At 35.6% G+C, this 25,567-nt stretch overlaps 1 protein-coding gene across 1 annotated transcript in view; it reads left to right on the top strand.

Moving 5' to 3' along the window:
• MS3_00010997 (uncharacterized protein) overlaps positions 1-25,567 on the top strand; it is a gene marked incomplete at both ends in the record, with an annotated part of 53,705 nt that overhangs the window by 24,720 nt on the left and 3,418 nt on the right. The window contains 7 exons of the mRNA XM_051219404.1: positions 1,276-1,463; positions 4,842-4,890; positions 6,292-6,404; positions 11,753-12,238; positions 14,319-14,644; positions 17,866-17,954; positions 24,448-25,047. Of these exons, the coding sequence (XP_051067143.1) occupies positions 1,276-1,463; positions 4,842-4,890; positions 6,292-6,404; positions 11,753-12,238; positions 14,319-14,644; positions 17,866-17,954; positions 24,448-25,047 (1,851 nt within the window). The remainder of the gene's footprint in view (positions 1-1,275; positions 1,464-4,841; positions 4,891-6,291; positions 6,405-11,752; positions 12,239-14,318; positions 14,645-17,865; positions 17,955-24,447; positions 25,048-25,567) is intronic.

The raw sequence follows: 25,567 nt of genomic DNA, 5'->3' as shown, positions 1-25,567 counted from the left end.
TTGTTCCGTATTCTCTTCTCTTCGATTTCTTTCAATCTTCTGCTTTCAGGCATTCAACCTTTGATTGCTGATACATGGTATTTATATATCTGTCAACATCAGTAGCATACACTATATTGTGAACGATAAAAATATAACTATTCAAAAAACATATTGAGAAAGTTTACTTAAAAAGTGACTAATTGTCAATCACATATATTTGTAACTGTTTGTAATCAATCCCATACACACGAATAAATGCAGATGAGGATAACTAGTGTAGTATCAGCTTCTGCTTTAGTAGGCCTCAACATACACAAGGGGAAAGCCAACGTTCTCAAATACAACACGGAGAATACCAACACAATCATACTTGGTGGAGAAACACTGGATGATGTAGAATCCTTCACATACCTGGCAAGCAAAATTGATGAACAAGGAAGATCAGATGCAGACATGAAGGCGAGGATTCGCAAAGCAAGAACCACATCACTACAATTGAAGAAAATATGGAACTCAAAACAACTGTCTATCAACCATTGTCAAAGTGAGAATCTTCAATATGAACATCAAGACAGTTCTAATGCGCGGAGCTGAAACATGGAGAACTACTACAACCATCATTAAGAAGGTACAAGTATTTATAAACAATTGTCTAAGCAAGATACTCAACGTCCATTGACCGGATACCATTAGCAATAGCCTTCTGTGGGACAGAACAAATCAGCTTCCAGCTGAATTGGAAGGTAGGAAAAGACGATGGAAATGGATAGGACATATATTACGGAAATCATCAAGCTGTATCACGAGACAGGCCCTAACTTGGAATCCTGAGTGGAAACGGAAAAGAGGAAGGCCAAAGAATACATTACGTCGAGAAATAGAAGCAGATATGAAAAGGATAAATAGAAACTAGAAGGAGCTGGAAAGGATTGTTAAGGACAGGGTTGAATGGAGAATGCTGGTGAGCGGCTTATGCTCCTTCACTAGAAGTAACAGGCTAAAGTAAGTTATAATCAATTCCATTCACGTGACTTTTATTCTCATATCTCTTTTATATCATTGGATATATATATGTTTCAAAATCTCAAAGTAACCAATACTGTCTAGTGGAGTTAAGCTCAAGTTATCCCGTTCCATAGTCTGACACATTATCATCGAGTTATTCAGTCTAGTACTGATTACGTTGAGATATTTTAATGGATTGATCATTGTAAAGTAACCCATTTCATGTTTATTTAGTTCATTTCAATCCAAATGGTTCATTCATCCCTCTATGATTTCTTTTCATGATAGCTGCTGAATTGAAATTAATATTGGATCCACAAGAATATGATTACATAATACCAAATAAAGGTTATGTTGGATTTTATTTAACTGTACAAAATCTATATTGTTCACCTAGGCAACAATTCAATATGAATAACAATAATGATCAATCTATTATTGTGGGACCAAAGTTTCATTCGTATATTAGTATACAAGTAAGTTATTGAATTTATATTCAGCTTACTTATATATTGAGTCAAATAAATTGATAAAGTTAAAGTTATGGTATAGGCCTCATATGTTAAGTAAGAACTAGAACGAAGCTTAAAAATGATTCAATTTCAACCAATCCACAAAAATTGCGCTACCGTCATCATTATCATCAGTGAGCTGATATCTCACAACAGACCTGGTTGAATTTCACTGGTCACGGCTTCTCATTAGAACTCCAGGAGTGTGTCTTGAAGTCAGTCACTATTGAGCATACGATGTTTATTATTAGAAGGAGTTTTGTGGAGATTGTAGTAATTGCGCTAGCTTCAATTGACTCATAATTTCAACTAGTGAAATTTCTAAAATCTCCACAAAACCCCTTCTGATAATGATTCCATTGTTTATTTTTTGACTTAATGAAATACTTACTTACTTACGCCTGTTACTCCTAATGGAGCATGGGCCGCCGACCAGCATTCTCCAACCCGCTCTGTCCTGGGCCTTCTTTTCTAGATCCATCCAATTCTTGTTCATTTTTCTCATATCTATCTCCATTTCTCGGCGTAATGTGTTCTTTGGTCTTCCTCTTTTCCTTTGACCTTCAGGATTCCATGTGAGGGCTTGTCTTGTGACGCAGTTGGGTGCTTTCCTCAATGTGTGTCCTATCCACTTCCAGCGTTTCTTCCTGATTTCTTCCTCCGATGAGATCTGGTTTGTTCTTTCCCATAGTTGGTTGTTGCTAATAGTGTCCGAAGTATTTTGCATAGACAACTGTTAATAAACACTTGTATCTTCTGGATGATGGCTTTTGTAGTTCTCCGCCTGGAGTCCCTCCAGGGGCTACTGCCGGTCTCAAGCCCGGATATAGGAGGAGGGTTGGGCATCTGGTTAGCGAATCTATCCCGTAGAAAACTAACCCTCTAAAAAAACACTAACCAGAAAAAATTAATGAAATACAATATGATAGAAACCTTTCATTATACAAGAATATCAGTGAGAACAATCAAATCTATTTCAAAGATAACATTACAGACTTTGTTATTTCATCGTTTTCATACCAGTTATTCTCTGTTCTATATTCTCTACACTTTGATTTCTTTCAATCTTTTGCTTCGAGGCATTTCATTCCCGAATAATGATACATACTACTTATATCTGTCGATATCAGTAGCACACAACATATGATAACTAAAAATGTTCATAGCATACAAATGTTTGATTACCATAAATGTAATCAGATCAATGAGAGTTGATTACCTCATTATATATTACTAATTAAGGAGGATAGATACATACAAATGTTTATATATCTGAAAATGAATACAAATCAATAAAGATTTTATTATGAATGACATCATCTATGGAAGCTATACAGTCTTATTCAAAGCGATTTAACAAATATGATAATTTCAATGGTTAAGATCATGAGTCAGTTGAAGCTAGACCACCATGGATAACCTGGAAGCACTTAACGGGCGTTTCGTTCTATTGTGGGACTCCTCAGCAGTGCGCATCTGCGACCTCGCCTCGTGCGAGATTCGAACCCAAGACCTACTGGTTTCGCGGACGAGCACTTCACCACTAGATCGCTGATTAAGAAGTATTAAGGTGAATATGTTGTTGTCATTTAGACAATGTTTGTTGATGGGCTGTCCACTTTAGTGGCCCGGGATCTGACTACAACTTGACCGTATGAATGATTATTTTTAAAATATATAATATTAATGATAATAATAGATTTCTGAAAAAAAAAACTCATTTCTGAATGCTCTGATCACTTTCAAGATGAAATAACTCATTTACAATTAAACTATTTGTCTCAAACAACATAATACTACCAAAATATTCAGAGTTGAATTTGATTGATCTCTGGTAGTATATAGGCTCCGTGATTGGATATCTCGATAGTGGCCATAGTTACAAGAAAACATTATGTTATATTTGGTCGTCGCAATTGTTGTGCCGGAAAATGCTGATCACTTATACTCGGAACAAGAGACCTCGGTAATTCCCACGATGCGAAAGTAAGAACAAAAAGACTGGTATAAGTGAAGATTTATTGACCCCAAAACACCATGAAGACAGCGAATCGAATCTAATCTAAAATACGCTGGTTTCTATATTGATTGTACACCCATTTTTACTAATAATTAGGATTAAATCACATACTCAGTTATAACAAATCACTTACTGAGCATAGTTCATGTCAAGGGAATACAAGAATATCGTATATGATACAGAAGAAAATATCATAGTGGGAAAACAATCAAATGCTACACTGAATGATCCTCATGTTGACTCAAAACGGATGTTGAATGTTGAATCAAACTCATAATGAGTAATTCAATTGAAAACTGACTTTTCTTTCCATCATATCACACTGAAACCCAGATACTTTTTGTCTCATCATGACTCAATAGCTAAATGAATAAAGTATTGTGTTTGAAATGAACAATTACACGAATAGAGAATCATTGTTAAGATCAACATTAAGTTGTACAAGTATCAATTTGGTCGACCAATCCTGGAATGAATAAATCATGTGTTCTTACAATGTTCTTATTCTTTACAAATTAATATAATCAATTTGGTCAGTATAATTTCATAATCTTAACACATCTATATGAAGGAACGAATTGAGCGAAGAAATTTCTTTTCAATTAGTTTTTCATCATGGCTCTACACTAATATATCTAAGTATGATTTACACTAATGATATAATACTCATCGAGTGGATATGTTACGTAATGATCATTACATAATGACATTTAAATTAACATTGATTAATTGGAAGAAAGAGGATTATTAATATTCAAAGTGATCAAGAAGTTGCTAAGTTTCGTAATGTAAGAAACAAAGAAGGAATAGAATTTTAACGGATGGTCAATAGGATGTTAGTTACGTAAGAATGAAGAGATGAATGTTGAGAAGTTATTAAGTTCAAAAGCAACAAAAAAAAAACCAAATGGAAGAAGTATGAAAAATAGTTCTTTTGAAGGAAGTTTTAAACTGATGGCCAGGGCAGGGAAAGTGGTTGTACGAATCTCTTTTGAATGCAAAGGTCAGGTTTGTGAACATGGATTGCGATGGCTTCCGCAATGTGCAAGAGGCGCACTCGTAAACCATGTGGCAAATTAGATGGGATATTGTAGATAACCTTAAAAGCTTTATTCAATTCGACTTGATGACCTGTGTCAACCAAGTGAGAGAGAATAGAACTTTTAATCACTTTTACCTGTCCTTTGTTTAACCACGACGGATGATGTTCAGTAATGCGATGACGGACTTGCCGAATTGTACGCCCCCATATCTATATGATACATCATTTGAATTAGATTAACTCTAATCTGTTCTTTTTTACATTTCTTATATTGATTTAGCAACAATATTTTGTCAGAAGTGAAAATCATTTTGGAACAAAGATTAAAGGTTAGTTTCGTTTGAACTGTTTACTGTTACAATTATGTTTATTTACATTTTAATGTGTTGGTTAGTAACATTATCGGTTTACAGTCAATAACAAATTAGATAGATAGATTTATGAAACTCATTGTTGTAATACCTTTGGTCTTGCATATTAACGCTTCACTTCTGAACCATGGATCCAATATCCGCTGATACACAAGTTTCACTATACTTAATTGAATATATTGCACCAATCTAATGTATTGTTTTCTATGGTACCTTCAAGATATTTGACATTGCTGAACTTTGTTAGTCACGTCTTTTAATGTGGTCCCAAAAATTTATTCTCAAAACAAGACCTTAGTGACAACATGATAATTATCAAATTGGAGGTTATGGAAGTTGCTTAACTTTATTCAGATAATCAGTGGATCCAGATTAGTATTCTAGAAGTGAAGCGTTGATATGCAAGACCATTACGTTTCTACATTTGATCATCGATGGCGGAGTCGTTGATCCATACAGCTAATAACAAGCCTTAGAATACAATGAATCTATTTGAGTCTATCAATCCTGTTGCTTTTGCTTTGCTTAGATTTATCAACGGATTAAGTTGCATCAGTCAGTCAGTCAGTCAGTAACAATGTAGAACTTCGTACGTACGTACATCAGTTCGAGTTGCCATACCACATTATCACAGAGATACAATTGTCGATTCAAATCCCATAGTGGTAGAGGTAGTAAGAGTATAAGCAGTAGTCGGAAACATTAGGGTTTGACGATGTTATTCAAGGAGTATAATCCAGTGAAATAAATAACCATCGATTGTTATCGTCTCGTGGATCCCAACCAGATAGTCTACACCTAGCAACATGACTCAGTCCACTTGTCAGTGACTTCATGAACTTGTGCCATGTTTTGATCTGGCCACCCCTAGCTTTCTTCTAACTTCTCCTACTCCTACACCACAAAACATTGCACGTCTGGGCAGTCGGTGGCTGAGCATACATAACATGTGTCCCAGCCATCTCAACTGATAAAGTTGTATGGAACAAACCAGATAGATTTATATTATTAGTAATAATAGGAGATTTCTCAAAAGTGTTCAACGTGTAGTCTACTTGATAGATTGACTTTAGTAAGATAACTATTGGATGACAAATAAATAGTTAGAATGTTTACCGTTCAATGCATTGACTAGAAGTTTTATGTTCGACCCCTATTTGAATCATGGTTGAACATTGTTATTCAGCTCTATACTAAGATGGATTAGCTACTAGTCCCCACCTGTTGTCGGTGATTATCTAGCTACGGTCAGTCTCTGATGTAAGTTACAGATTTTGTATTCCTTTTTTAACAGATTATCAATCCATGTAATCGCATTGTAATTTTTATTCTACACAAAACTGTTTTTACATTTAACAGATATTTGCCCAGCATATAATATACAATCAGTTGTTCAACTAGAAAAGCTTCCAATCCAAATACATTTATTACAGAAATTCAATACGAATTTATTCAAACGAAACGGTACTGTAGTAAGTTTGATCACACAGAATTAAACTTACTTACTTACGCCTGTTACTCCTCGTCGAGGAGCGTCGGCCGCCACCCAACAGCATTTTCCATCTAACCCTGTCATTGACAATCCTTTCTAGTTGTTTCCAGCTGCTATTCATCTTTATCATGTTTGCTTCCGATTCACGATGCAATATATTCCTTGGTCTTCCTCTTTCCTGCTTACCTTCAGGATTCCAAGTTAGGGCTTGCCTCGTGATGCAGTTTGATGATTTCCACAATGTACGTCATATACACCTACAATGTCTTTCCCTAATTTCATCTTCAATTAGAAACTGGTTCATTCCCTCTCACAGTTGGTTGTTGCTGATGATTACCAGCCATGGACATTGAGTATCTTGTGTAGACAACTGTTTATAAATAATCGTACCTTCTTGATGATGGTTGTAGTAGTTCTCCACATTTCAGCTCCATACAGTAGAACTGTCTTGACGTTTGTATTGAAGATTCTCACTTTTACAATGGTTTATGCACAGTTGTTTTGAATTCCACATGTTCTTCAGTTGTAGAAATGTTCCTCTTGCTTTGCCAATCTTTGCCTTCACATTTGCATAAGATCTCCCTTGTTTGTAGATGATACTCCCTAGATATGTGAAAGATTCCAACTCTACTAGAGTTGATCCATTACGTGTGATTGAGTTGATGTTCTCTGTATTGTATGACAGTATCTTGCTTTTTTCTTTGTGTACCTTGAGGCCTACTGATGCAGAGGCTGCTGTTATTCTGTTTGTCTTTACGTTCATTTGGTGATCTGTATGGGATAGAAGGGCTAGGTCATCTGCGAAGTCAAAATCGTCTACTTCTACCCCACCTGTCCATTTTATTTTGCGCTTCTCGTCAAATACGGAGGTCTTCATAACGCAGTCAATCATAATAGGTAAGAGAAAGGGGGAGGAGTAAGCAGTATTGTCCAATTCCAGTCCCCACTTGGAATGCGTCTGTCACCTGTCCTCCATGCACCACATTACCGTGTAATCCATCATTTGAATTCCGGATAATGTTGACGATTTTACAGAATTAAACACTAAGAATTTATCCACCACAATGTCAATAATAACTGAAATTAAATATCAGCTATAAAGCAGTTTTAGCCTCCTTGATTATATTCATCACATATCGACCTCAGTTGAAATTTATTAAAAACCATGAAGCACATTTCTGTTGCTTAGTCCTAGTACGAGACTCCTCAGGTATGCTCATCCATGACCCAACCGTGCATCAAACCCAAGACCTTCATATCTAGCGGGGAACACTTGAACACTCGAGTCACTAAGTCGATATCCATTAGTAAAATTACATCTTCGATCAATTTATGATATATCGTCACAACTATCCAATGACATTGATAACAACTGTTTTATATTCTACATGTTTGATTCTTATGGTAATCATTTCTTATTGAAATATTAGTAAACAGATCAATGTCACATTCTAGCAGGAAGTTTTTCAGTGTCATTGAGTTCTCTGAGCTGACTAATAACTTCAATGTCTTCTTTATGTAGAATTACACTTCACAGTTACTGTACAAGTGTTAAATCAGTTGGTTTTTAGTAACTGACTCTTTACTAAGGTTTTGTTATTTACCTTTGTGTTAGACAATCCTGTTTACTGCCTTTTACAATTGATCTCGAGCTCTTATAAATCTGGTAGTATATGCTAATGTATTCACTGATTCCCTATTTATTTGAAAGTCATGCTTTTGGAAATTATCTGCACTGACTGTACAAGTGAAGGTCAGCTTACATTTCTTACCTTACATGAGTAAGGAATTGATGTTACTACCCAAAACGACAATCAAAACTCAGAGGACTCAGTAATACTTCTTAGTCAATTATTTATGTATTTCTAACGATGGGAATTATCAAACTATTAATTACATGGTATTCTTAGAAGTGAACACTAACTAAAATGTGAACTTTAAAATGTGATTTAAGGCTATATCGATGCACAGGATGCACACATGCCAACCTGACACTGAACAATTGCAGTCCTAACTAACAATAGGAAGATACAAGTAAAACAACACCGAGTGGATTTAAACTTCATCCCATTGCACAAACAAGTAGCTGTCAGGACTCAATAACTAAGTGAAGTATGCGATGGCATTTGAAGCGAACGGTACTGTGTTGGAGTCCCGGAGTGAACATCAACTCTAAGATGCAGATACATCCAATTGACGAGTCCCAACTAGGACGAAACGCTTGTCAAACTAGATTCCACTGCTAGCCACTATCCATCTTTGCTTAAAACATTTGTGACTTAAGACTATATTGAGGCAATCCACACATAATGCACATATGTCAACAAGAGACTGATCAACTACAGTCCTAAATAACAATAGGAAGATACAATTAAAGCAACATTAAGTGAATTTTTACATGATAACCAATCTGTTAATAGAAGGATAGAAAGCGATCACGTTTAAACAAAGTATCGATTCCTTGTTCAATGGTATGATTCTAATCTTCTGATAATGTTTCAACAAATATCCGTTTCTTTTTTTAAAAATTAGACCACCAATGATTATGCATGAATGTATGCATATGTCACCGTAGGACAAATCGGAAACGCTTTACCATCGCTTTGTTTTTAGAAAATAAAGGTAATATAGAGAACTATAGATTTACAGTATAGTGTAGTGTCAGTTTCAATAATTAACTGGTCTTGGGAACAAATCTATTAGGTGAGAAAGGTACAACAAAAAAAGAATTATTATTCTAAATGAAAAGATCTCATCATTAACAAACAGCATTATTATATTATGGATCTAATCTCTTATTGTAAACTAAGATAAAACCCTAAAGTCTTTATATCGTTTATCGTCAACAATTTGTCATTAAAGTTATTGAGATCATGGATGGATCAGTGTTAGATCAACATTGAAAACCTGAAGGTACTGGATCCCCGTTTCGTCCTAATATAGGAGTCTTTATCGGTGTACATTCATGATCCAACGCATGGGATTCGAACACAGGAACTTTGGTCACATACGTGAACTCTTAACCCAGCGGTGCTAATGCCTAGATTGAATCAGTGGATGATGAGTTGTGCAAGATCAGCTATACATTGACACCATTGAATGCCGGTTCAATAATCTAAGGGTTAAGCATTCTCGCGTAAGACCGAAGGTTCTGAGTTCGAATTTCACATGCGGGTACTAGGTCCTATTTCCATTGTGAACATTAACAGTAGGATGCAAGTACATCCAGGTGACGAGTCCTGTATAAGACGAAACACATTCTCTACATTTCATTGGTAGTCAGATTTTATCTATTTTGTGTAAACTTGTGTTTCATAATTTTTATAAGCAAAGATAGATAGGCGCTTGCAGTGGAATCTAGGTACATCCATCTGACAAGTCCCAAATAGGACGAAAGGCGCGTCTAACTGAATTCCACTACTAGCTACCATCCATCTTTGCTTAGAATGCTTGTGAATTAAGGCAAAATCGAGGCAATCCGTACACCATACACATATGCCAATAAGAGACTCATCAATTACAATCCTAAACATCAATGCAAAGATATAAGTAAAACAACACCAAATGAATTGTGTTTCATAATGTTCGAGATTTTTTCAAAATCTTTATGAATAGTGATGCTTCTTCTTTTCGAAATCCAAACACACACCATATCAGTCACATACAATAATTGAGTCTAATAATATAACATGGATTTATATTTATTATTTAAACATTATAAATGTTTATCTTCTAAATTCATGCATCACATAGCCAAGTGTATACACTCACTGACTGGGAAATCTTACACATTGCTTTCTCGTCAATGTGTTGTTTAAGAGACTAAGACGATGAAAACAGAGTGTTTGGAGCCTAAACAGGGTTGTTAGGTATGAAGTTGGAAAAAACCCTAATTCCAAACCAATGGTACACATCGGCTACAGGATCCTGAAGGAACAAATAGTGTATTGTTCTTCAACGGCTACCATGGGACTGCATTTCATGACGTTGCTCTACTGTCTTGTTGATTAGACTTGTACCCTTTATTTATTTATACGCATTAATATTGGTACAAGGAGGTACCAAAAAGATATGCGCCACATAAATCATTCGATTTGTGTGACAGCTAGGATACTGCCTGGGTGCCCAAACCGAAGCAGATGGTTTTCATAGAGGGCCACATCCGGAGTCTTTGACTTAAAGCTCTGATCCACAAGGCAGTAGAGCAACATCAGGAGATACAGCCTCATGGTAGCCAGTGACCAACAATAGGTTCATACGCCATTTGTTTTCTTAGGATCCTGGAGCTTATGTAAACTATTGGTTTGCACTGAGGATTTTCCAACTCCCCTAGATGGATCTTCTATGTCTACGAACCTGATTAAAGCAACGGCCATTCAGTTTTCATCCTTTCAATTTCGTAAACAACACCACGGGATCGAAAAGTCAATAAGTATTACTTCTCCGGTAGTGGTTGTATACGCGTGACCAAATGAGAGCATTTGAGGAGGGAGACCAGATTCTCCCCACCCTCGACCGTACCAGGGCATTCGGAGGCGAACTTTCCATTGAAGGTTCAATATGTGGCCGCCTAAGTCAACTACCTGCTTTGATCTGGCCACCCAAACAGTATCACAGCTTATACACAAACCAAGTACATTATGTGGTACATATGTAGTCGGTAGCCCCCCGACCGTTGTTGCTACCTTGACGTTGTGGTCAGGCTTGCCTATCGTGATGAAGCAACCGAGTTATACTGGCTGAAACAACCGTTCCTCAAGGTCCTACCATGCCACACAGGTCGGTCGAAGAACGGTAAGACTAAAAGGAACAAACCTAAGGTCAGAAGGCGAAGTCGTACTGCTGACTGTACAGAAACGTGACAGCAGTAAGGTGTTTCCTTGAGACAACCAGCATGACAGCGATGCTGCCTTCCCACAAGGAGGGGTGGGGTTAGAAATGGTCGACCCTAGAAATGCACACCTCGCCTTATCCCACGGATATCCGTCACCGGCGATGAAATCTCAACAAGTACGGAGCTAACACGAAACCTACTCATAAAAATGTCGTGTATGACCGACCTCAAGCAGTTGTCCCTTGGGCACTGCGGTCACACTCTCAGGTCACTAAGACTACCTCTAATCTAATTTCCTTCCCAGGTAGCTCCAGAAGAACCCTTCCACGGTGTGAGCAACCGCAAAGTGATAACCACCCTCATACCTCTAACAGCACTCAAGACCACTGTATTCATAATCAACCTCCCCCTTTATATCAATATTTCTTCATTCAATGGTATCAACATTCATATAATTGATTTTCATTTTCTTTTATTCATTCATTCATTCAAAGGTTCAATATGGTATACTCTATCAACAGAAAGCCTTATTACAAATTTATAATCGTACAGCCTATGATTTAATTAAAAATTTATCTAAAGAATTATATCAAGCTAAATTATTAACAAAATTTACTATTCAATCTATATGGAACTTATATAAGTACTTGAAATATTTCAATCCAATCAAATCCATTCATAATACGATTAATCATAATAATCATCATTATTGTTATACTAAAGTATATCAATTATTCACATCAATTAGTAAAGATATTTTATCAAAGAATACTTTATCAATTATGGATCCAGATCATGATCAACATCTAGATCAAGATTATGATGACGATGATCATCAACATTATCATCATGAAGAAAATCAATATTTTATATATAATCATACATTAGATCATATTGAATTACAATTAATTAATAGTTTTTTTGAAACAAAAGTAATTGTATCACCAAGTTCTTCATTATTACGTAAGATATTAACAGTGGTAAGTTGATTGATATATGTATATGAATGTGTGTGTGTGTTGCGTATGCCTGAACACCGATTACCATAACGCGCAATGATGACTAGTGTAGGGGATGGTTAGAAGAAAGTTAGGAGTGGCCAAACCAAGATCTCTTTCAATTATTTATGATGTATGGACGAGAATAGTCAGACTTGTAGATAGTCTGACTGGTGTTAGATGAGTTATATATTCTCCTATCCTTATTATTATTATTATTATTAATCGGTGATGGATTGCTGATCGCTGTTAGATTGTTGTCAGTTTTTAGTGTGGAAATATATCTACATTTTAGTCTGGCTAAATCTGAATTATGTTGGCATTTGCCAACTTACGTCACCGATGGCGAAGGTAATATATCCATTTATTGATTGAGGGACGAGTATACTACGCAGCAGTTCTTTCTGTCCTAATTTATGGCTGCGAAACGTGGCCATTAAGAATAGAAGATACTTGTTAACTACTAGTATTTGATCATACATGTCTTAGAAATATTGCTCACATCTGCTGGGATCACCTGGTAAGTAATAGTATGGTTGGATGCAAGGTATTCGGGAATGATGGTAAATCAGTTGATGACGTTTTGAATCTTTATCGACTGAGATGTTTGGGCTACGTGTTACGTATGCCTGAACACCGAATACCACAAAGCGCAATGTTGACTAATATGGGGGAAAGAAAGTTAGGGGCGGCCAAACCAAAACGTGGCATCAGTGCTTGAAATCACTAACTTCTAATCTGAGCCATGTTGTTAGGTGCAGACTACTTGGTTGGGGTCCGCGTGACTATCGTAGCCAATGGTTGGAGACTCTTGGTGACATGGCTCAGAATCGATCACAAAGACGTCAGTGTATACCCTCTTTCTACCAACTAATTCTTTGTTCCTGTACTATATCCTTATATACAATCTTTCTTTTATATATTACCACCACTGAATCAACTACTTTTATCAATCCGGTATTCATTTTGTTGTGCTAATGAGGTATGGCAACTTGGACCGATGCATATATGTACCTTACTTACTTACTTACGCCTGTTACTCCTAATGGAGCATGGACCGCCGACCAGCATTCTCCAACCCGCTCTGTCCTGGACCTTCTTTTCTATTTCCATCCAGTTCTTGTTCATTTTTCTCATGTCTATCTCCATTTCCCGGTGTAATGTGTTCTCTGGTCTTCCTCTTTTCCTTTGGCCTTGAGGATTCTATGTGAGGGCTTGTCTTGTAACGCAGTTGGATGCTTTCCTCAGTGTCTGTCCTATCCACTTCGAGCGCTTGTTCCTAATTTTTTTTTATTCATGGTCCAGATATTTTGATGTGACTACTTAATTCGCAAACTTTCGAAAACAAATAGATTCGAAATTAGATTTTAATTTTGAGTCGTTAACTCCACCTGGAGTCCCTTCGGGAGCAACTGCCGGTCCCGAGCCCGGATATAGGAGGAGGGTTGGGCATGAGGTTAGCGTCCCCATCCCGTAGAAAACTAACTCGTTAAAAAAACGCTAACCAGAAAAAAAATTATATATGTGCCTAGTCCTACATTATAACTGACTGACTGAGAATAAACACACTAGAAAGGAATCTAGTGTAAATATTCATTTAATATAAATGAATATCCTATTTGTGTAAACATGAAAAACCGAGCTACCTCAAAATAAATTATGTAATATCATCTAGGCAACAATTTTTTTTAATTTTAAATTGTATTACAACTAAGTTCATTTATTTTTTGATTGAGATCATAAACCGATTGATGTTAGATCACCATTGAAAACCTGAAAGCACTAGACGGCCTTTTCATCCTATTGTGGAACTCCTCAGTGGCAGTGCGTATCCACGATCCCGCTCGCAGGATTCGAACCCAAGACATTCAATCTCACGCGTGAACGCTAAACCTACTAAACCACTGAGCCGTCCAGTGCTTTCAGGTTTCCAAAAGGTGGTCTAACATCAATCGGTTCATGATCCTAATCAAAAAATTAACAATCTCCACAACCACTATACTGTTAAGTTCATTTATGTTTTCCCCCATAGTAACAATCTTTTTTATATTATATTATATAGGTTATGAAATTCCGTTATCTTCTATCAAATTATAGTAATTTATCATCTACAATTATATCTAATAAGAATAGATCATCTATGCTCAATATCAATTCATTTATGGATAATACTACTCAATTTATATCACAATTTCATATCATGAATTGTAGTCATTTAATTACATATTATAATGAACAAATGAATAAATGTGGTGAAACAGCTAGTGGTGCATTAACAAGATTAGATTATGTTAATTTACAATTACATAATTTAATTAAAAATAATCATTTCATACGTTTAATATATCCAAAACATTCTTATCCTTATACAGAATTATCTATATCAAGGTAAGTTTTACTTTCTTCTTTTTTTGTTGTTGTTGATTGAGATCATGAACTGATTGATGTTAGACCATCTTTAAGAACCTGGAAGTACTGGATGGCTGTTTCATCCTATTGTGGGACTACTCAGTAGCGTGCATCCACGATCCTGTGTCAGGTAGAGACAGGTATCTACCTCAGTACAATGGAAGATGTTCGCGCAACTTCGTGAATTGGTTGAGTTTAGACATTAAAAGCATTGGATGCCGGCTCAGGGATCCAGTAGATTAGGCGTCCGCGTGCGAAGCTGAAGGCCCTGGGTTCGAATCCCGCGAGCGAGATCGTGGTTACTCACTGCCACTGAGGAGTCCCACAATAGGACGAAACGGCTGTTCAGTGTTTTCAGGTTTTCAATAGTGATCTAACATCAATCGGTTCATGATCTGAATCAAAAACTTAATAATCTCTACAACCTTTATAATGATTATTTTTTCTAACTAAATGAAAAGGTTGATGTTTTAGACTATGGGTTATATTTGTTATATTATGAGTACCTAGATTATTGTATGCCCGGATGGTGTTCTTGGGAGGTTTCGGTTGCCTACTCTGTCAATGGTAGGTGATAGGACAATGAATGATGCTATTGTTTTGTGCTAGGTTTGAAGAGAATTGTATGCCATATTCATGCGAATCTGCCTTGTTATTGTTCTTATTTAGACTATCAAATGCCCTGACACGGCCGAGGGTGGGGAGAGTCTGTCCTTCTTCTCCAAATGCTTTTACATGGTCACGCGTATACAGCCACTACCAGGGAAGTTCTACTCACTGACTTCTCGCGGTCACGGTGTCGTTTTCAAAATTGAGAGGGCGAAAAGCGAGTAATCGGTGCTTTAATCGGGTTGGTGGATATCGAGGATCCATCTAGGAGGGTGTTTGGCAACCCTGATTCCCAGACCAGCAGTGCATATGTGCTCAATCAGTCAGTCAGTCAGTTACAACGTAGGACCAAGCGCGTACATGCATCTGTTCAAGTTGCCATACCTCATTAGCACAACAACATGAACACCAGATTAATAGAAGTAGTTAACTCAATGATGGTAACATATAAAATAATGATTGCATATAAGGACATAGTACGGGAAGAAAGAATTTGTTGGTAGAAAGAAAGATATGAAGCGATTATAATCTCATGGTTTGAGGGAAGACAGAGATTGTATACACCTACTCCATTGTGATCGATTCTGAGTCATGTCACACACAGTCTCTAACCATTGATTACGATAGTCATGCGGACTACAACCGAGTAGTTTGCATCTACCAACATGGCTCAGACCAGAAGTTAGGGACTTCAAGCACTGCACATGTGTTCCAGGATCCTGAGGAAACAAATGGTATATGAACCGGTTGTTGATCACTGGCTACCATGAGACTGCATTTCCTTAAATTGTTCCACTACTTCAACCTTTAGGTCGAAGGCTCCGGTTGTGGCTCCCTAAAAAAATCACCTGCTTCGGTCCGGGCACACGAACAGTATCATAGCTCACACATAAATCAAGTGCGTTGTGTGGCGCATATATATTTGGTGCCCCTTTGTACTAATATTTATTTGTTCAAATAAATAAATGAGAGGTAGTAATCCAACTACCGTTTTACCGCAACTGATGTAGGTAACATAGGATTCGAACTGGAGGCCTTTCACCTTAGCATTGTTAGTTTTCGTATCAACACAGTTTAATCACAATTGTGGTGAAGATATGAAATATCCATTACTTCTAGCAAAGTAATCAACTACAAAATTCATTCATATTAGGAAACAAGACAATTTAAGAAAGACAGAACTTATCCAGAATTTGATTTTACAATCATAACAATTTTTTATGACTAAAATGAATATGCCAAGATGATGTTTCCAAAGATTAGGATTTTGTAGAATTTCTTATATCTAGTCGATTACAGATGATATACTTCAATCAGGAGGATGCAATGAAGTAGCTTAGTGATTAAATCGGTGAGACCATAATTTATGAACGACCTTGGGGCGACGTTAAAGTGACCTACTTACTAAGACTAAATGAGGGTTATAAAGCAGTTTAAAGAATAAAGATTATGATTTACATTTGATGGTCAGGGTTAGGAATTAGATTTAGGGCTTTCATCACGAAATGATCCAAGCTAAAAGAAAACCACTGGAAACCAAGGATCACTATACATCAGTTTCGTCCTGTTATGGGATATCTTAACAGTGTATATTCACAACTTCAACACATGGAATCAAACCCAAGATATTTGATCTCGTGTCAGAGTCATTATTCAATGATATGCAAGTATAACCTAAATCAATTTATGACATTGCGCGTAATGCTGAGGAGTCCGATACAAGGATGAAACAGATGTTTAATGCTTCATAGGTTATAATGGTGGTTCAGCTAAGATAGATTCGTAATCTTAACTACTTCTATGAATCCGGTGTTCATGTTGTTGTGTTAATGAGGTATGGCAACTTGGACTGACGCAAATATATGCCTAGTTCTACGTTGTAGCTGACTGACTGACGAAGGAGAAATATATCTATAAGTTCGTTATATTTAAAACCTAGTCTTCTTTTTAGACAGTCTTATGTAAATGAATGACAGGAAAACTAAGATTTCTGTTTAGTTCATATTGAATATAAACCACAGTAACACTGATTTGTATCATTCGAAAAAAACCCCAGTACGACCCAGGACCTTTGGTCTTGCGCGTGAACACTTAACCTTTAGATCGCTGAGCCTGTATCCAATGGTGTTAATGTCTAACTTCAACTAATCCACGAAATAAGGCAACACCGTTCACTATTGTCTACAGTTAGTAACTGTCTCACAATAGATACGGTTGAACTCCACTGGTCATAGCTTCTCACTACAATTCCAGGAAATACCTCTTGAAGCCAGTCACTAGTGAGCACATGATGATTGTTATCAGAAAAAGTGTTTTATGGAGATTATAGTAATTTCATAGTTTAATTCATGAGTCAATTAATGGTAGATCATCATGGGAAAACTAGAAGCATTAGATGGCTAGACTGAAGGTTCTAGGTTCAAATCCTTTATGCGAGATCGTGGATGCACACTACTGAGGAGTCTCATACTAAGACGAAATAGTCCTCAAATAGTGTTTACAGGCTTTTCATGATAGTCTAACTTCAAGTGACTCATGATCCCAACTATTGAAATTAATATTAACTCTTTTTTTTTGTTTGTTTTTTTCAGTATGGTCAGTTTGAGTATCAGATTGTCTACATTCAATGTTCCAACATTTCATGAAAGTTCAACAATCCATATAGATATTTACTTAAAAAGTAAGTTGCTTTTATAATGAAAATAGAGTAATTTCTCATGTTGAATAGGTGGTAGATAACCACTGAAGATAATAATTGACTTGTAATTACCATCTCAGTAGTCTAAATATCAGGAGCTGGATATGAGACCTGAAGGTATTAGGTTCGATATATGGTTGGGTAGTGAATACACAGTGCTGAGAAGTCTCATGCCAGAATGAAACAGCTGTATAGTTCTACTTCATTTTCAATGTTTGACCAAATGAGATCTGTTATGATTTAAGGAATGTTTCTAGGAAATGCTTGTAAATCTGAAGGCATCATGAGCTGTCACATCTGAAGATCCTGAGTATTGAATTTCATTGAATAAGTTTGAAACTTAGATATTTATGGGCCAAACTAGTAATCACCACCTAATTCAAAGAAATCTTCTACTCTTAATCTTCGAATAGAAAACAAAATGAGGGAATTATCAAAGATCGTTTATTTTCATGGTTAGTGTACGTGCAGAAAACATAAATATCTATACCATTGTATATGATTGTTTAGTTATGATCCTCCGTTTTCTAACATTCTGTTGAAAGTTCCTGAAGAATACAGATCCTTTGAAGTGACTTCAAAGCTGTCCTAGCTTTTGAAGACTTTTACAAGGAATTCATGGAGCCTCTTAAGATCTTCAACATTTAATAATAAAAAGCATAGAAACTTAGATCTAATAGATTATAATTAAAGAAATAGAAATTCTCAAACATATTCAAAAAACGTTCAAGTAGTTAGAAACAAACTAAAGAAAGGAAAGTTAACAGAACGTCTATGACAATATCTAATACAGTTATAGGTTACTATAAACACCATAGTTACTGATTTCCAATATGAGTTTAATGGAATCCCTTTCAGATTTACTTTGGTCAGATTCAATCAATACACTTTGAATTAGACAATATGATAGTGATAATAAGAGGTTATACATTCAATCAGGTCTGTTGTGAGATATCAGCTCACTGAAGACAATGGTGTACGGTGGCGCAACAACGTGGACTAGTTGAAGTTAGACATTAACACCGTTGGATGCCGGCTCAGTGGTCTAGTGGTTAAGTGCTCGCGCGCGAAACCAGTAGGTCCTGGGTTGGAGTCCCGCGGGGTGCAGGATCGTGGATGCGCACTGCTGAGGAGTCCCATACAATGACGAAATGGCTGTCCAGTGCTTCCAGGTTTTTCATGTTGGTCTAGCTTCAATTGACTCATGATTTCAACCTGTTAAATTTCTAAAAATCTCCACAAAACCCATTCTGGTTATACATTTGATGAATTCTTTCAGTTATAGTCCTTGTAATTGTAGCGTTGAATGATGCAATTTGAATCTTATAGAAGGAAGAAGGTTTGTATTAATTCTATGAAGAAAGCATAGAACATTGGTAACTTCTATCAGATAACATAAAACATTGATTGAAGGCATTTTAGCGGTTACCTTAAATTAGGTTACATTAGAATTTGATTGGTTCACAAATAGATAATTCAATTCTTGTATAATAATAAACAATATACCTGAAATGATACTAACAATATGACTTGAACACATCAAAATAATATAGAAAATGATTTGTTTAGTTATAAACCGCAAGTATTGTCGAATTTTATTGTACTAACTTACTTACTTACACATGTTACTCCCAATGGAGGATAGGCCGCCGACCAACACTCTCCAACCCACACTCTGTCCTGGGCCTTCCTTTCTAGTTCTATCCAACTGTTGTTCATTCTTCTCATGTCTGTCTTCATTTCTCGGTGTAATGTGTTCTTTGGTCTTCCTCTTTTTCTTTGACATTGAGGATTTCATGTGAGAGATTGCCTTGTGATGCAGTTGGATGCTTTCCTCAATATGTGTCCTATCCACTTCCAGCACTTATTCGTGATTTCTTCCTCCGCTGAGATCTGGTTTGTTCACTCGCACAGTAGGTTGTTGTTAATAGTGTCTGACCAACAGATACGAAGTATTTTGTGTAGAAGACTGTTAAAAAACAATTGTATCTTCTGGATGTTGGCTTTCGTAGTTCTCCAAGTTTACGCCCCATACAGTAGAATTGTCTTGATATTTGCATTGAAAATCCTGACCTTGGTGTTGGTTGACAGACAGTTATTTTGAGTTCCAGATGTTCCTCAATTGTAAATATGCTGCTCTTGTTTGGACGATCCACACCTTCACATCTGCATCAGATCCACTGTGTTCATCAATGATGGTGTCCAGATATGTAAAGGTTTATACATCTTCCTAATCTTCTCCATCAAGTGTGATTCGATTGTTGCATGCTGTGTTGTATCGAAGAATGTTGCTTTTATTGTACTGGTTGGTAATAAACTCTTGACTAGTTCCATTTTCCAATTCTCGTTAGCACTTATTTATAAAAAACTGTAGAAAAGAAAGTTTTTGTCAAAAAAAATTAAGCCAAATAGATTCTACGTAAATAAAGGTTTCGACAACGGCACTCTTATGCTCCCCCGCCTCCTTCCTACGTATGTTTCTACACTCTTTAAGGTTTATATTATTTATTCATTTGAACACATATATATTGGTACAAGAGACACCGAATACATATACACCATACAAGTCACTTGATTTATGTGTGAGCTGTGATATTGATCGGGTGCCCAGACCGAAGCATGTGGTTTTCATAAGAGGTCACTACTGAAGCCTTCAACCTAAATGTCTAATCAACAAGATAGTAGAGCAACATAAGAAGATACAGTCTCATAGTAACCAAAGATCAAGAATTGTTTCATACACCATTTATTCCTTCAGGATCCTGATGTTCATGTACACCATTGGTTTGAAATCAAAATTCTCCAACTCCCCTAAGGTGTATCCTCTATGTCCATCAATCTGGTCAAAGCGCCGAATCTTTTCAATTACTCTAATGACACCTTCCCCACAAGAAGGTAGTGAGAAAAACTTTATATTTCAATAAATTCTATTATTTATTATTTTAATATTCTTTTTTTTCTTTCATTTATATTAATTTTGTTTTATTAAACTAAATTCAATGTACAATAAATTATTATGCTGCTAATTAGTTTTTAATCCCTTTTTGCTTATGATGAATAAAACAAAATAAAATAAAATTCAAACTGTATCCAAGTTGTAAAAAAAAGAAAAAAAAGGGAAAAAAGTGGCGGTTTTTTTTTCTTATTTCAAGTTTGTTTCTAACGAAAAATAAAGATTAAAAAAAGAAAAAGTTTTATTGTTTATCAACTTCTCTGTTCAATAGTGTGGGTGTGGGGGGGGCATATGTGTATATATACATAATAATAACAATAATGGGGTTTGTTTTAATGAACTAATTACATTGATTGATCATTGAATAATAAATAGTAAATTGATAGTTTATTTATTTAGTTTCATTTCAATATTGATTCAATGGTATAGAATATATTAGAATATTATAATATTGAGTTAAAAATATAAATTTATCAAGATCATGAATCGATTGATTGATATTAGATCATTATTGATCAATTTGAAAGTATTGTTTGACGGCCGTTTCTTCCTGTTATAGGATTCGTCAACAGTGTAAGATAGGTATAGTAATTTCGTGGATTGGTTGAGGTTAGATATGAATACCGACTCAGTGGTTTAGTAGGTTAAGTGTTCGCACTCGAGACTAATATGTCTTGTATCCGAATCCCGTGGGAGGGGGGCGATGTCGTAGATGCGCAGTGCCATTGAGGAGTCCCACAGTAGGATGAAACGACATTCCAGTGCTTCCAGGTTTTTAGTGGTGGTCTAAAATCAATCGGTTCATGATCTCAATCAATAACTTAATAATCTTCACAACCCTATATTGAAGTGTAAATTCACTTGATATTGTTGTTTACTTGAACTTTACCGGTGATATTTTTAAGATTGAAACTGATTAGTCTCTTGTTAGCATGTGTGCATCTTGCTTTGATATTGCCTTAATTCACAAGCATTCTAAGCAAAGATGGGATCAGTAGCTAAGTAGATTACGTAATGGTATTTGAAGTGAACAGTATTTGATTCGAGTCCTAGAATGAATATCAACTATGAAATGAAGGTACATCTAGCTAACAAGTTCCAAATACGACGAAAAGCGCGTCCCGGATTCCACTATTAACCACTATCCATCTTCGTATATAATACTTGAAAATTAAGGCAATACACACAATATGCACATATACCAACAAGAGACTGACCACTTGTAGTGCTAACATATCAATAGGAAGATTCAATTAAACAATGCCAAGTGAATTCATCTTCATCTTGCTACTACACTATCCTACTTTTATTGATTATTTACATTCATCTTATGTAATACATAATCATAATAAGCTAATGAATTGATTAATTAGAAGAATTGAAAAACGGATACGTTCAACTATACTCAACTACTAATAATAATAATAATAATAATAATAATAAATTATTGAGCTATCACTGATCTCCCTCCCTCCCTCTCCTTCTCTTTCTCTCTCTCACACACACACAATCTCGTTGTATCTATGTACCTTTGTCTTATTCTATATAGATAATCTAATTATTGATAAATACATAATAAATGAGTTCTAATTTGACATAAAAGTCATGTCAATTGACTTATGAATATAATTTGTTGTTATGTAATGAATGAATAAACAATCTAATGAATAGGATATTTGATTTACAATATGAATTCTGTTGGAATCATAAGTCAATCTAAATTATAGTACCATTGAAAACGTGGTGGAAGAATTAGACGGTTGTTTTGTCCTCGTATGGAATTCTTTAGCGGTGTGTATCCACAATCCTAGAACCTTTGATTTTGTACATGAATGCTTAACTCTTAGACCATTGATCCGCCATTCAAAGATGTTAATATCTAACTATAACAAATGAATGAAGGATTGTAGAAGATTATGAATTGATTAAATTTAGATATAAACATTGTTGGATACCGGCTTAGTGATTTAGATTTTATGCATTTTTACGTGTGATTAAAATTCCTCAATTGGATACCTGATTGTAGGATCGTGGATGCGCATCACTGAGGAGACCTATACTGGGACAAAACGGTCATCTAGTTCTTTGAGGTTTTCAATGGTAGTCTAACTTAAATTGATTCATGATTTATGCTATGAATATACTACAATCTTTACAAATCCGTATACTGATAACACAAATTTAAACTCAGTGTACTTGTAGATTGGTTAGTGGAATGGATATTAAACTTCTGTAAATTACTCAGGACCATTTTGTGTTACTTCTATCTGTTAAATCTTGATGAGAATGATGAATGGTAATTGTTGGGATCTATTTCTGGACTAATACTATACATATATTTCTTATTGTATAATTATTAGATAGCTAAACTGTGTCTATTCATATTCCTCTTATTATAAGGTTTATTTTAATCCATAGATCATTATTATATGATTTACCGTTCTTGAGTTATGACCGATCTATTCATTACAGTCTCTCAAATTCACAGGTACTTTTGGCTAAATCTTGTATAAATGTTATTTTCCATTTTATGGTACGATGTGATCTGTTTGGTTTGTATATAAACCCAGTATGTTTGAAATACATGATTCATATTGCAGATGGTGAGATGGGTGTTCGAGTCCCAGTATGAACATCAGCTCTGAGATTCGAGTACATTCAGCTGACGAGTCTCAAATAGGGCGAAACGCTCGTCAAACTGGATTTCCCTGCTACCCACTATCCATATTTGCTTATAGAAGTATTTACTGTATGGTTCTCAGATTTTACAAAGATGTTCTGTTATTTTGTGTTCAGATACATTCGATTGTCCTCGTTCACTACAGGGATAACCAAATATATTTTGAACACAAAATTACAGGATCTCTTAGTGAAATCAGAGAATCATATAGTAAATACTTCATTTTTAAAATGCCAATCAACTATCTCAAACTTCACTATTCCTTCATTTTCACATTAATCACTCTCTATTCTCATTCTCTTTTCTTCCATTTTCTTAACCTTCTTCTACCAGACATTTGAGTTTCGATTGATGATACACACATACTACTGATATCTGTCAATATCAGTAGTATACACTATAATATTATTTAAATGAATATGTATAACAATCAGTTTAGGGGTTGCAGAGATTATTAAGTTTTTGGTTGAGATCATGAACCGACTGATGTTAGACCACCATTGAAAACTTGGAAGCACTGTTTGGCCGTTTTGTCCTATTGTGGGACTCCTCAGCACTGCTCATCTATGATCCCACTCGGGGGATTCAAACACAGGGCCTTCAGTCTCGCGTGCGAACGTTTAACTTATTAGACCACTGAGCCGGTCGGTATTCAATGGTGTTAATGTCTAACTTTAACTAATCCACGAAGTTGCCCTTCAGTGCTTCCAGGTTTACAATGATGATCCAACATCAATCGATTCATGATCTCAATCACAAAAAATACGTAACATTTTCACTTTTTTAAAAAAAATTGGAACTTTCATTGTTGTTTTCTTTATATTTTTTTTGTTCATTTACAGATTTACTACTTACAATATTTATAAGTATATTCACTTTATATTTAACTTTATTTATCATCATCGAATATTGTTCATTTAAACAAACCACCAAATTAACCAATCAAATTTGTTTAAAATGTCAATCAACCAATCAAAATGTATATCATCCTCATCGTCATGACGATGAGGAGGATGATTCATGTAATCTATTATCAATACAACAATATAATCAGTTGACTTCATTTGAAACACTGCCACCAAATAATAATAATAATAACAATAATAATAATAATAATAATAATAATAATAATAATAATAATAGTGATGGTTACTACCCGAGATGTACACAGAGATACCATGATAGCAACAGAAAGAACTTTACTTACTCAAAATATGGTAACCACGATCTAGACGAAGCTTTCAGTAATAATAATGGGTTGAATTCATTTATCCCTCATAAATTAGAACACCATTACACATATGATCATCCAACATCTCTATTGCATACATCAAATGTTATGTATAAATGTGATAATTTATGTCGAACTAAAGCATATTTACATGATGAAAACATTGATGATAATGAAGATGGTGATAGAAATACAATTTGTATTCCAACTTGTAAGTGTATGTGTGTGTATGTGTTTCATTTTGTAATGGTTGAAATCATGAGACAAGTGAAGTTAGATCACTATGAAAAAGCTAGAAGTACTGTTTGACGGTCGTATTGTTCTATTGTGGGATTCTTCAACAGTGTGCATCCACCATCCTTCCTGGCGAGATTCGAACACAGGACTTATCCGTCCCATGTGCGAACGCTTAAACTCTAGACCGTTGAGCTGGTGTTGATGTCTAACTTCAACTAATTCACGAAACTGATCGACACATCCACCATTGTCTTCAATAAGTTACTATCTCACAACAGACCCGACTGAACTCCACTGATCACTGCTTCTCACTAGAACTTCAGGAAATACCACTTGAAGTCAGTCACTAGTGAGCATATGTTGATTAATATCTGAAGGGGTTTTAATGGATATTATAGTAATTTCAATAGTTGAGATAATAAGTCATTTGAAACTAGATCACCATGGAAAATCTGGAAGTGCTGTTCGACAGCCGTATCATCCTATTGTGGGAT

This window comes from Schistosoma haematobium, chromosome 4 (genome assembly GCF_000699445.3).
Source record: "Schistosoma haematobium chromosome 4, whole genome shotgun sequence".
NCBI lineage: Eukaryota > Metazoa > Platyhelminthes > Trematoda > Strigeidida > Schistosomatidae > Schistosoma > Schistosoma haematobium.
The sequence above is the reverse complement of the archived record's forward strand: the minus strand, read 5'-3'. Positions and strand labels throughout refer to the sequence as shown.